At 39.0% G+C, this 13,289-nt stretch overlaps 2 protein-coding genes across 2 annotated transcripts; one reads left to right on the top strand and one right to left on the bottom strand.

Moving 5' to 3' along the window:
- Window positions 1–613: 613 nt before the first annotated feature.
- Window positions 614–6,132, bottom strand: mlf2 (myeloid leukemia factor 2). Its single transcript, XM_035162757.2, has 8 exons — window positions 5,805–6,132; window positions 4,060–4,168; window positions 3,928–3,963; window positions 3,307–3,360; window positions 3,069–3,197; window positions 2,667–2,826; window positions 2,207–2,422; window positions 614–1,257 (listed from the first exon to the last, which is right to left on the bottom strand). Exons 1-7 carry the CDS (start codon window positions 5,846–5,848, stop codon window positions 2,211–2,213), a joined length of 744 nt encoding a protein of 247 aa, XP_035018648.1. The 5' UTR covers window positions 5,849–6,132; the 3' UTR covers window positions 614–1,257; window positions 2,207–2,210.
- A 706-nt stretch (window positions 6,133–6,838) lies between these two features.
- Window positions 6,839–11,931, top strand: cdc42l (cell division cycle 42, like). The gene is made up of 6 exons (XM_035162776.2): window positions 6,839–6,955; window positions 9,479–9,583; window positions 9,704–9,776; window positions 9,884–9,993; window positions 10,589–10,786; window positions 10,905–11,931. The coding sequence occupies exons 2-6, from the start codon at window positions 9,479–9,481 to the stop codon at window positions 10,992–10,994; spliced, it is 576 nt and encodes a 191-aa protein (XP_035018667.1). The 5' UTR covers window positions 6,839–6,955; the 3' UTR covers window positions 10,995–11,931.
- The last annotated feature ends 1,358 nt before the right edge of the window (window positions 11,932–13,289 follow it).

Genomic DNA, 13,289 nt, shown 5'->3' with positions numbered 1-13,289 from the left:
GACATCACCTGATATACAGTATAGTATATAGTACATATACGACTCTGACAAATACTGTCCCAGAAAATTGCCAATATGAAGACGTAATTATGTGGTTGCTCTGAAATGCAGGCAGTGCTGTCATGCTTCTGAAGTGGGGGGTTTGTTGTAGGAATGAAAAACGAACATCTGTACACTTCAGATGTGGATGACAGGTAGAAGATATCAAAAAGAAGAAACGAGCAGGATACATCTCACCAAAGGCAAGACGCTACAAACCGAGCCACCTTGTCGGGGACTGCAAAGATCTAATGGCGGGGATTAAAGCCGACAAGACGACAGGTAGACAGGTGTGAGGAGCAGTGCATGCTGGGGGTTGGTGAGGGTGGATGTGGATTTAAAAATAGCGTGTGGATGTAATTAAAGAAACAGCGAGCACAGAAGGAGGCAGGCAGGGAGCCCACGGAGGGAGGGATTTGTCAAAAGAGCGTTTTGGGGCTGCTCCACTTGCGTGCTCCATCCGGGTGTCACATGACCTTTAGACGCGGTGTCACAGGGAAGAGACGGAATACAAATACATATAAAAAGGCAGAGCGTCTCTGAGGACTCACAAAATTACACTCAAATAACCGACAAGTGTTGGTACATTTTATGAGGCTTAAAAAAAAGCATAGATTTACAGGTTTTGATGCGTATTCATGACATTGAAGCTCGTGAGATTTGATGTTTTTATGAAACACGTCAATATATAAGACATGCGATCGTCAAACACAACCACAACAGACACACATTTTGCAATTATCTAACAATGTTTAATGAACTTTTATTTAGTTAGATTAATTAGTTAACAGTATACAATTCAATTCACCGACACACTAGTGTCTTCACGAACATAAAATGGACTGTACAGCAGATGTACTGTATACTGTAGCACTCACGTGCAGTGGGCAAAAACACATGGAAAGTTTTGAGGATGAGTATAATATAAAGTGAGTGTAGTTATTCCCAATTTGCACAAGAGATCCACTTTTTGTGTTTTTTTGAATGTCACAGTAGAGAAGTTGAACTGTAAATGTAACTATCAAGTGTGTGTAGGGGGGTTGTTGTGTGTATGTGTGTGTGTGTGTAATATGTGGTTTATATATAGACAGTCCAGTCATATCAAACATTTACGACAGCCAGTTGTGACAATCATCAACTTCCGTCTTCAACTTGGTTCACAGCATCGGGCATTTGTGGTCGCCTCGTCATTTGTGGTCGCCTCGTCAATTGTGACACCTGCAGGGACGACAACACAGTGTGTGTTAGAAAATATGGAAATTACAAAAGAAGAAAAGGCTTCATCAAACAACCGAGGCCTCTGTTTTATGACACGAATCAAGGTGGTCAGTCCAAAAGTACTGCTCCTACACAACAGACTCTATATAAACATTGACGACCTGTCTCCACTTTCTCCCGATATCTAGAAATTAAGCCAAAATATCCCAGATACGAACGCCGCCATCTTGTACATGTTGGAGGATGGAGCCACGGTAGCCAGGTCCCATCACCACACGCTCGACCAATCAGGCATCAGACTTAGCTGTCAATCATTTAATTTCAAGTAAGTCGAGTACATCAGTGTGATAGAAACTGCTCAAGTAGACAGAAGCCATCTTTGAAAATCTGTTCCACGTGTACTCAGACTTTTTAGTTTGCGCCATTTCCAATTGTGAGAAGCCAAATTCATGTTGACCATTTTTATATACAGTCTATGGTCCTACGTTATACTGAGAGACACTTCCGGCAACAGCTCATTTAGAGAGTTAGTAGATTTTGGTGGTTTAGGTGACAAATATTCAGGGACACATTCCCGTATTTAAACTGCTGTTTACAATCTTTATCGACACATTCAAACCATTTAAAGAGTCACTCTTTACATATTTTCTTCCATTTCTCATGATGCCTTAATTCATTTATTTATCACACAGTTTCACGAAACGGATACTGTTCAATGCAAGAACATTTTAGTAGAATTACCTTGTGCAGTGTAAAATACAGTATGTCTCAAAGATCACAGTTATCTTACAGAGTATTAAAAAATCCTATTATTTCATGTGCTTATTTTCAGGGTTAAAACTGACAAAAATGAACCTGTGGAGCATTAGTGATATATCTGTACTGACATATGTTATTATTCATCAGGTACATATAAACGTGATGAGCTGAACTGAACATTTTTTCTTACCTTCTCACCAGTCGTAGCGTGGGCGGGTTTGGGGCTGACGGTGTCTGGGGGACTCATGCCGAGGACCTGGGGGGGGTGACGAGCTAGGAGGGGCAGGAAGAGCCAGTTGCTGGCCTCCTGCCCGTCGATCTCGGCCATACTCAAGCGCCCGGGCGTTCGGGGGGACGTACCTTCCTGCCTCCCTCCTCCACTCATCATCAAACGCTCCAGCCTCACCTAGTAGGAATGTAGGGGAGGTTGGTAAGTAACACATAAAACAAATATCTCATGTGATTGTAGCTGTATTGACTTTAATATAAGACATCACTTTGGTTTTTGGTTAAGCTTGACAAATTCTTGCACTTCTGCTGAGTTTGCCACCAAAAACATAAAATTCAATTCTCTTTGGTATTCGAGAGTTGAGCTGAGAAAAGCAATCACCAACAATCATAAAATGATTTTTTCCACCCAAAAGACTCACTTTCATCAAGGTTAATGAAGTCTTGCCGTTCCTCACGGTCTCCTGTGCGGCGATTTCGCGAACGCTCCATTATGTGTGCACGAGGGCCGATGTGGTGGCCAATGGCGCAACGCTCCAAGCCGCTCTCGCTGTCCCTCACCGACTGCCGCGTTTCACGGATCTGAGATGAAGGGGGAGGCTCAGTTTACTAAAACAAGCAGGATACTCTGCACTGTGTGTGAACTCACTCTGAAATGATGTTTATACTGTACATGATCTATTTACTGTCACTACAAGTTCTGATCATTTGATGTGTTAATGGAGCTAGAAAGTCAAAGTCATGCCTGGACTCACAAAGCACAACAGTTTACCTACATATGCGGTTGGATTTTAACTCTCATAAATTACTGAAGTTAATCTCACCCCTCCGGGGCCTGTTGTCGTTGCATGGGTCTGCTGATAAACTTTAGGAGCCCCTATATCTGTTGAGGAGTAGGAGATCACTGTTGAAGAGGAAAATGTCTGACAGTTTGGTGTACTGGTCATTCTTTCCTAGAAGACAATAAAAAAACAAACAACAAGGTGAGACGGAGTACTGAGGAAACACAGGTTTCAGTCATGAGGGTAATTACGTCTGTTTATTTGAAAAAAACTCACTCACCACGTTTTCCATCATTTCTCCCATCATGCCAAACATATCCATGAATCCACCGCCCTGAAAACATACAGTAAATGAGATCTTTTAATGGTGTTTCTGCAGTTTTTAACAAGTTAGATGTAAGACTTTTTAAGACCATAATGAACGTAATGAAAGAAAGTTAAGACCTATGTTAAGTAAAACACTGACCGAGGTAATTGTAGTTATCAGTTCCATGTTGACCTTTGAAGTTTTATTACAGAATGCTAATATATGTATTGTTGTACGAGAACTACGACACACAGAGGCATTCCGAACTATTCTGACAAAACCTTTACAAAGTAAAATTGATGGGTCTACAAATACAGATTGTCTACTTCACCTCATCCTCCACATACTTTTGACTGTAAATTCAGTTAAAATCAACTTCATCTGAGCCCTTATCTAAACACCAAAATTAGCCTCTATGTGATCCTTACCCTCGCCCTATTAACCATAAACCAGAATAAAAACAATAAAGCAGAAATAAAGATAAAATTGGAGACTTGTTCTTCATTTGTAGACTATCCTTGTTAAGCTCCGTTATCAGAAACATTTTGTAAACAGGACTGGACCTTCTGCAGTTGTAGGAGCTCGACTACTCACCATTCCCATCATACCGAAGGGGGCCAGTTGACCGGCCTAGAAGAAAATGTACAACAATTGTAAAATCAGTTAACTAATGTGATTAATACACAAAACCCAGGAGTACAATCCAGCAACATAGCATCAGGTTACCTGTCTACGTGGTGCACGATGTGGCTGCATCTGGGGGGCAAGAGCGAAAGGCTCGATAGCAAATGGTTGAAACAGACTCATCTGCTGCCGGTGAGCCGCAAATGGATCCCTAGAAGAAATCAGAAATATTTATGATTTTACTGTTGTCGTGATCGAGACTCACATAGGTAAATGAAATCTGTAAATGATACAGGAAGAGACGCCTGTCATATTTATCAGGATGTGACAGATCACTTAGACAAGAGGTTTTATCAAACATCTTCTTGTCTGAGAGTCCAGTTTCAGGCTGAAAGTCTTAGTTACCACACTGTTAGAGTACGGGATACTTTTGGCAATATATCCTTTCTGACATCATTAGTATTTACTTTGAAAAGGATGAAAATACAATTTGTATCCTGGAGAACACTCACACAGCAACATCCTGTTTTCTACAGACTTTGAACTTCATAACTTAGCAGGGCTTTGCTTTTACGTGAACAAAAAAAAAAAAGTTATAAGAAACACTTAAGGAAATGGATAAAGCGACTCATCTCGTTTCAGTCTCTCTGTTTTCTTTCAGTTTTCTGTCGCTCAGCTAGTTTTCTGCAGTTAGATTCCCCAGATCTTGGGAGATTGGTGACAACACAACAGGACCCACCAACAAAAGTGGATTAGAATTTCATGATTTAAATCTAATAACCCGTGTGTGTTAAAGCAAGTCTATAAATCTGATTGGCTTTACCCCTGTAATCGAGCTGTTATGAATAAAGGTACCATACATGTTTACATTGTTATCCATCAGGAGGGTGTCTGATGGATCCCAAATTCATTCTGCACCATAACAATGACCCCAAACATACAGCTAGTGTCATTAAGAACCATTTTCAATGAGAAGAACAACAAGGAGTCTTGTAATGTGTGGCCAGGCCTCCACAGAGCCCTGATCTCAACATCGAGTCAATCTGGGAAAACATGGAGAGAGACACCGAAACCAAATCCACGGAGAGGACACGTGGCACAGAGTACAGCAAGTACCATTACAAACTGTGCACAGGTGTAGCTGAGGGCATTGTTGCTTTTACGGTAAATGGCGAAAGGGCTGGGAAATAAAACAATATCAATAATTATCACAACATAATTTTGATCAGTAGCAAAAAAATGTGTCTTAATCGCCATATCGTGAGTGATGGTCACATCAAATAATGATATGATTTAGTTTTATTCTGTTTATTGTACTTTGTATGAAGTTAACTGATGATTTGATACAAATGATTTGATGCATTATTTTTAAAACCTCCACAACCTCTGCTAAGTACTGTGCTTCATGTAGTATCTAGTAAAGCATAGGTTGATCTGCAGCATTTTAAACTTACATGCATTTGCAATATAAAAGGGATAAACATTGTGTAAATATGTTATAGCAGAATAAAGCTGTCATTTGATCTGGAAAACAGCTTGAAATGGCTACAACAGACAAAGTACGAGCTGTGCAACAAGGTTAAATTACACACATGAGGATCATTGAGTATTTCAGCTGCTGATCTGTGAACCAAACACTGCTGAGCTCTGACAGCGTTGTTGTAGTTGTTGTCTATCCAATATGGTGGACCACCACCGTAGGCCCCCACAGCTGGCTGGAGTCAAGGAAGGTACCTGCTTCAAGCCACCGGAGAAATACACGTTCCATCAAACCAAGACTCTGCTCATGCAAAACACACAGGGAGGCGACGCTGTTAAACCCCGGTGTGGTTAATGTCAGTACTCACATCATGTAGGGGTCGTCATCAACGTCGTTCAAGAACCGAAACATGCTAAGATCTTTAACTCAGCTGGCTGATGCTAGCCAGCTAGCTAGGTAAACAGTCGCGTTTTTCAAGGATGAAGCAGATTAATGAACGCCAAACTCGGGTCAGGCTGAAACCGAGGAGCTTGAACTTTCTCTCGGCCACTGAGACACTAAACATCCGCTACAGCTTCCCGCAGAGACCGCTCACAGCGTCAGTACACAGCAAATTCCAGAAACCTGGACCCGACATGAAAACGGAAGTCAGTCCTCTGACAAAGAGAAGGAGCTGCGCTGTCAAGTTAGCATCACAGCTGGTAGCGGTGGGTTCCGGTGTTGTTGTGTTTCAGAATAAAGCGTTTCCTGTTGTGAGGCTTTCACAACAATCAACAAGTTTTATAGTGTCATTGCGTTAAAGCGTGTATATTATATTATATTATATTATATTATATTATATTATTTTATATTATATTATATTATATTATATTATATTATATTATATTATATTATTTTATGTTATATTATATTATATTATATTATATTATATATATTATTTATATTATATTATATTATATTATATTATATTATATTATATTATATTATATTATATTATATTATGTTATATTATATTATATTATATTATACAGTAATATACAATATTGTGTTATATGTATTGTATTACATTATATTATATTATATCATATTATATATTTTCACATCCTAAATAATCATTATTATTGTTAGATAGTTACGTGTAGATGGATGGATAGAGAGATAGAGATAGATAGATAGATAGAGCGAGAGACAGAGAGAGAGAGAGAGAGAGAGAGAGAGAGAGAGAGAGAGAGACATATATAGGCAGATAGATGAATAGTTAAATGATAGATAGACAGGCAGGCAGGCAGGCAGGCAGGCAGGCAGGCAGGCAGGCAGGCAGGCAGGCAGGCAGGCAGGCAGGCAGGCAGGCAGGCAGGCAGGCAGGCAGCAGGCAGACAGACATGTGCATTCTGTCCAGCAGGGGGCGGTGTTTCCTGTCCTCATCAGGGACTGAGGCTCGTCCTGTTTGCGGCTGCGCTCACTCAGCGACCCTCAAACCCGGATGTAACCAACGCCTAAGCTGCCAGAAGAAAAGCGGTGAGTAGAATCAGAGAAACTGTGTGAAGATGATAATTTAGAACAAACCAAACCTCCGGACACACGCAGCGGAGTCTCCCGAGGAGTGTAAAGTCTCCGCGGGGAGGACGGGCGTGTTTGTCGGGTTTTTAAATCCGCGGTACGGTGCTAAAACTTCCTCTGCCGCTGAGAGGGACTGAGAGTTGGCTAACGTGGCTGTGGTTGTTGAAGTTGTCACAACTGCTGGTCGAGACTTTAATTTCTCCTGGTTATGGTTTTAAACGCACCTGTGTTTAGTGTAACAAAGCAGCGAGCTGACATATCAGCCTGACAGTTGACAGACTCTGTTTCACTTCACCAATCGGAGCTAACACAGCCACTAAATAATCACACCCTGTCTCTGCGCGTCCTTCTCCGTCTCTCTTCTGTGTTTTCAATGTTTGTTTTGTTTTGCTGAAGGTTTTAATCAGTTTTCGGGGGGGACCACGTTTTTAGCCGAGGAGCAGCTTATTTAGCGGAAGTGTTGGGCAGTATCCGTTTCTAAATGACATCGGGCTTATAGGCCGTGGTTTCTTTAACATCTGTGGTATGTAGCACCCAGTATGCGGAAGTGATTCACTGTCATCAATAAACCTTTGCTCGCACATGTTATAACAGGCCTGACGTTCAGATCGGTCTCATTTTTCAATCAGCAACCGGGGCTGGCCAATAAAACCACTAATACACTAATCGAGTAACCTACTCAACATCACGAAGACCAGGCACAACATTAAATCACTTCTTCTTTTTCTCTAATGCTCAACAAGGATCTGATGGATGATATATGACTAAATATGTGTCGTATGTACCACATTAGGAACTTTACACCACTTTATTAGGTACATTTTGCTAAAACAGATGCAGTGTAACACAACAGTCCTGCTGTAAATAGGACTGGGGAATAAAACAACAACAATAATCATCAACAACAAAATAATTTTCATTTATAGCAATATAAGTGTACAATACCATATCTAAGAAAAGTTTAACACATATTCATATATTTCTTGTGCTTTGTGCGAGCATGAAGGGAGATATAATACTCAATTGGTTTTCATTATGTATTAGAATTTTAAGATTTGTAAAATGTGTCATTCTCTGCTCACAAAAAGATTTTAAAACCACAGCCGTCCAAAAATCAGTGTTTATTCTTAACGGAAATAATAATGTGACATTTATTATGATAGTTATCGATATTGACTGATTAACAGATTTATCTTGATGCCATAGAGCCCAGCCCTAGCAGTAAATCTTTTATATCCTTTTCTGTTTTATACTGAGAGGTGTTTCTCTTATTCAGCTTATACTACTTTATACTTTTTAAAAGTTTACAATATTTTACTCTTTAATATTTTTATGCTGCTTAACTGTACTTTTGTGCTTTATATCTCTGTAATGCACAAAACACTTGAACAGCTAAACATTTTACAAATCTGAGTTATTACATTAAAACCAATTATGTATTATAGCGCCTCACAATGCTCGCACAATGCATCAGGACTATAACAATATATATTGAACTTTTGTTACATGAATTGTATTGCTATTATTTTGCGATAGTTATTGTATATATATATATATATTTTTTTTTTCATCCTTCCCTATTTACTGCAGGTCCATTACATTGCATTTGTCTTGGCTAGCATAGGTTTTTGTTCTTATACCTAATAAAGTGGCAACAGCGTGTAAAGCTCATATTGTTTAAAATTTTTGTTGAACTTTAGCCATCAAATCAATGTTAAGCATTAAAACATACATGGAGTGTTATAATGTTGATTAACAGTATTTAACTATATTAGTAAAAGTATATTAGTATTTTATTGGCAAAACCTACTTTTTGTCTTGAATGTAAAAGTAAATTCAAGAAAGCAACTAATGACTATTTCATTTATCAATTAATCTGCAGAATATACTTATTTATTATTAATTGTTCTGTCTCTAAGTTGCCAATGTAATGAACATTATAATTATCCACAGGCTACGGTGACATCTTGATAATCAAAGCAGTAGTGGATCACTTTTCAGTCGACTGACTAATTGATTAAGAGACTGACACTTCTTCTGCATGTGTTATGTATATTATATAACTGGAATATTGTTACTGATTGAAATAGATATTTAACTGTTAGAGATGGTTTAGGTTAAGCTAATTTTAACTTCTTTATATATGTATTATTTTGCAGTTTAATCTGTAACAAATGCATCGTACTCGCATCATACTTAACTTAGTTAAATGTTCTTAAACTTGAATAAATATATTTTCCACCACTGCCCCTATAAAATATTATACATTTATAGCACAACACACTTCCCAGTCTGTTGCTGTTTATATTGCCTGGTCGGTTCTTCATGTTGAGTCACTCGCTGTATAAAAAGCCATCCGTTACAGTACTAAGCATTTCTTGTGTGTTACTTCCCCTCTCAGTATCTGGCTGACTGTCCAGTCTGCTGCAGTTCATGTTGACACACATGTGATGTTTCCTATTTTCTGTTTTCCCCTTGTAGATGCAGACTATAAAATGTGTAGTGGTAGGAGACGGTGCAGTAGGAAAGACCTGCTTACTGATCTCCTACACAACCAACAAGTTCCCCTCAGAATATGTGCCCACGGTAAGAAGATCCAGTAAAGTCATGTTAAAAAGAACTGCACATGGTTAACACATTGACTCAGAAGCACAGTGTAATCAGACGTGTTGGATTTGACAAATAATCTTTTCTGTTTTCTCAAAGGTTTTTGACAATTATGCTGTGACGGTGATGATCGGGGGGGAGCCCTACACACTCGGCCTTTTTGACACAGCAGGTAACATGAGTGTCTTCGAAACTCTCTTCTTTTCTGTCTCATTTCTGCCACTCTGAAACTAAACTAAAAACTTCCCCTTCTTTTTATCTTGTGACTGCCGCCCTCAGGTCAGGAGGATTATGACAGGCTGCGTCCTCTGAGTTACCCACAGACAGACGTGTTCCTCGTATGTTTCTCTGTTGTCTCCCCCTCATCTTTTGAAAACGTCAAAGAAAAGGTCAGTTTTTAATAATGTATGTCTTTCATTGGGAAGAAAACATGACCTTGATTTTTGACTGGTGAAAAAATCGGTCACTTTGAGTTTAATTTCACTATTTATTATTTTCTTAATTAATCTATTAATTTTCTTCGTCGATAACGTCTCCCATTTTCCCTAAGGTGACGTCATCATTGTATTGTATTGTTTGACCAACAGACCTGAACGCCAACATAAACATTTTACTGTCACTTGACACAGAAAAGTGACAAATCCTCACATTTAAGTTGTTAGAACAAGAGATAGTTTTGCTTAAAAAACCTACTTATACAATTACTTGAATATTGTTATTTTTTTATGAATTGACTGATTGATTAATCACCTAATCATTTAAGCTCTAATGACGTGTTATGGGCTGAGGGTTGTGTCAAATTAAATAGTGTAAAATTGGCTAAATCCTGATCTTTCTGTATAATAAAGAAACAACGTTACAAATCTGACCAGACATTTAATACCAGATCTCCGTTTTTGATATATTTTGTTCTATAAACACATTTAGTTCAAGAACAATATAAATTAAGTATTAATAATCTTTATATCATTTTCTTTTTTTCAGTGGGTTCCTGAGATTTCTCACCACTGCCCACGCACACCTTTCCTGTTAGTGGGCACACAGATGGACCTGCGGGAAGACAGCAACACAATTGAGAAGCTGGCAAAGAACAAACAGAGGCCCCTCTATCCTGAGATGGGAGAGAAGCTGGCACGTGAGCTCAAGGCCGTCAAATACGTGGAGTGCTCTGCTCTGACACAGGTGTGTGGCAAATTTTTACCACACTTCAAAAGTGAAAGTGAAGCATTTATTTGTAAATTACTCTTTTTAACTCGTGTTTTCTCTCTTCTTCTTCTTCTTCATCATCTTCTTCGAGCAGAGAGGGCTTAAGAATGTGTTTGACGAGGCGATCCTGGCAGCCTTGGAGCCTCCAGAGACCAAAACCAAGAGAAAGTGCATTCTGCTATAGACGAACAACCACATTGAGAGACGTAATAGCGTAAGAAATAGCTGGGGTGAATCGAAACACCGGAGCAATCAATGGCCATTATGAATAAAAGGACAAAACAAAAGGGGAAGGGAGGTACAATGCCATTGAGACTTATTCTAATACACGCGTACACTGATTGTGCCTTCAATATAAACATTGAAAGAGGCTGAGGCAGCGAAACTTCAGCAGTAAATCCAGCAAGTGTCACCTATCTCCTTTTCTGAAAGCTTTTCCAAACTGCAGTGTTGTCTCTACAAACATTCAGGTGGGGCAGGCCCCCCTTGCCTGTCACTGTTGCTCCATTTTTTATTTTTTAAAGAAAGATTCATTTCTATAGTTGCCTTTGGCTTCCTCTGTGTTTTACCTCTTGCAGCCATTTTGGGCTTTGAAACACTCGAGTTACATTTAACATTAAGTTTTTAGTGAACTTTAGTTAGTACATTTAAGGGGGCAACTTAATGTTAAATGGTGTTTGCTTTCTTTTCGGACCCTTGCGGATTGAATAATGAAAGCATGAGAGATTTATTGTCACTCCAAACAAAGGTAGCTCTCTGAAAGGATTTCTCTCTTCCAAACTTTGGTGAGAGGCCAAGTGCATTTTCACCAATTCCTCTTCTGTAGATGACGTATAAATTTCTATTTTATTCTCCTTTTGTTTATACTGTGTTAATTCTGTGACTTTGTTTTGGGATTTATTTTATTGCATTTATTCATTTTGAAACTTGACTTTTTATTTTATCCAGATTTTTTTCTATTGCTAGACTACCAACTTTGAGTGATCGATAATATAACAAATTAAGTTGTAATATTTTCAATAGATCTCAATCTCGACTGAGAACGAGATGATAACCTTTGATAGTAAATTTCTGGGTGTTTGTAATCGCAGGATATTTTTAATAAAAATGGTTCAATGACATGCAAAGTAGCCATTTCTTCTTATGTTGGAGGGAAAATATGTTTACCACATTTTCTTCTATATAAAGGTAAGACAATCTTTGAAAGCAACAGCATGTTACTTTCACTTAGCAACATGTGGTGATTAGTTCTATTGGGTTCTGTGTCCAAGCAATTAAGTGGTTTTCATTTAGAGAATAAACAAAGCCTGTCATTGTGTCGACCGGAGCTCTGGCTGCCGAGTCCCACTCACTGAACTGAAACACAACTGAACGGAGGATATTACCCATGATCCCCAGCTTCCTGAACCAGATGAGCTGCTGCTGTAACAAATACTCCAAGCTCAGTTTAGAATTCTTCATATTTCAAGTTTCCTCGCTGAGTAGTGGAGATAAATGCAGCTTTTTAATGACTTCTAAGTCTTTTTTTTAACTGATCTACAGTTTGGAATCACTCTTGGAGTTGCTGGGCCTGATTTTGACAATTTAGCTGCGACTATCACAGATCATACTCCCTCACTAAAGTTACACAGAGCAAGAACAGACGTTCTGGTTGAGGAGTGGGAAGGAAAGAGGCTCTATTCTCCATATTCCAAGTCCATGAACCATCAAACTAATTTTGAAAAAGCTATTTTTTAAAGTGTTGCTTTGATATTTTGATATTATATTTCTTCTTTGCCTTCTGCTGGTAAATTACAAGTTGTGGTTTTTTTTGCAACAACAGTCACTGCGTTTCACATCTTGCATGTACCACACATTCACACAACCCTTTGTAGTTGGCAGCAATGTATGTAACATCAGTTGAGTGTTTGTGATTGTGCCTGTGCCTGTACAGCAAGATATACAAAGAACCGCTTGCCAGAGATTCACATCAATACCCTTGTGTGTCTATGCAGAAAAGGGCCACATCTAAAATGTTAAAGTTTTATGCAGAGCTGCACGCTGACTAATCCTCCTCCTGTATGAAGGGAGGTTTGAAACAGAAAAGAGAACCACACAAATTTAACAGAAGGGAAAGAAACAGCCTCAAGAGTGTATCTCGAGCTGCAGTCGGACATTTTCGCCCTTGCCCACCCTGGAAAAGTTCTGTACAGCTTTAAAACATAGACCTGCTCATTAAAACATCGCTCCTAGGGCCTCTAGTGGTCAAAAATCCACAGGTCACCTTTAACTTTACAGCTAACCCATGTGCTTTAGTCAGGAATATCAAGGTCTTTGTCAATAAGAAACTTAAGAAGCATATGTTGGATAAAACTACTGTGTTTATTAGATTTATTGATCAAACCAAAAAGCACTGCTCCTGCAGGAGCGCACAGAAGAGATGACGGGGAGGGACAAGACACAAGACAGACACTGATGTAAGTAGATGTTCTAGTCCTGC

Source organism: Hippoglossus stenolepis, chromosome 8 (assembly GCF_022539355.2).
Source record: "Hippoglossus stenolepis isolate QCI-W04-F060 chromosome 8, HSTE1.2, whole genome shotgun sequence".
In the NCBI taxonomy this organism is placed as follows: domain Eukaryota; kingdom Metazoa; phylum Chordata; class Actinopteri; order Pleuronectiformes; family Pleuronectidae; genus Hippoglossus; species Hippoglossus stenolepis.
The sequence above is the reverse complement of the archived record's forward strand: the minus strand, read 5'-3'. Positions and strand labels throughout refer to the sequence as shown.

Excerpts from the sequence above, each read along its gene's own strand:
- mlf2 (XM_035162757.2), bottom strand. The coding sequence starts at position 5,848 with ATGTTTCGGTTCTTGAACGACGTTGATGACGACCCCTACATGAT. Across the intron at positions 4,169-5,804 it reads GATGACGACCCCTACATGAT|GGATCCATTTGCGGCTCACC; the intron begins GTGAGTACTGAC and ends GATTTCTTCTAG. Across the intron at positions 3,361-3,927 it reads CCTTCGGTATGATGGGAATG|GGCGGTGGATTCATGGATAT; the intron begins GTGAGTAGTCGA and ends GTATGTTTTCAG.
- cdc42l (XM_035162776.2), top strand. The coding sequence starts at position 9,479 with ATGCAGACTATAAAATGTGTAGTGGTAGGAGACGGTGCAGTAGGAAAG. Across the intron at positions 9,777-9,883 it reads CGGCCTTTTTGACACAGCAG|GTCAGGAGGATTATGACAGG; the intron begins GTAACATGAGTG and ends TGCCGCCCTCAG. Across the intron at positions 9,994-10,588 it reads TTGAAAACGTCAAAGAAAAG|TGGGTTCCTGAGATTTCTCA; the intron begins GTCAGTTTTTAA and ends TCTTTTTTTCAG.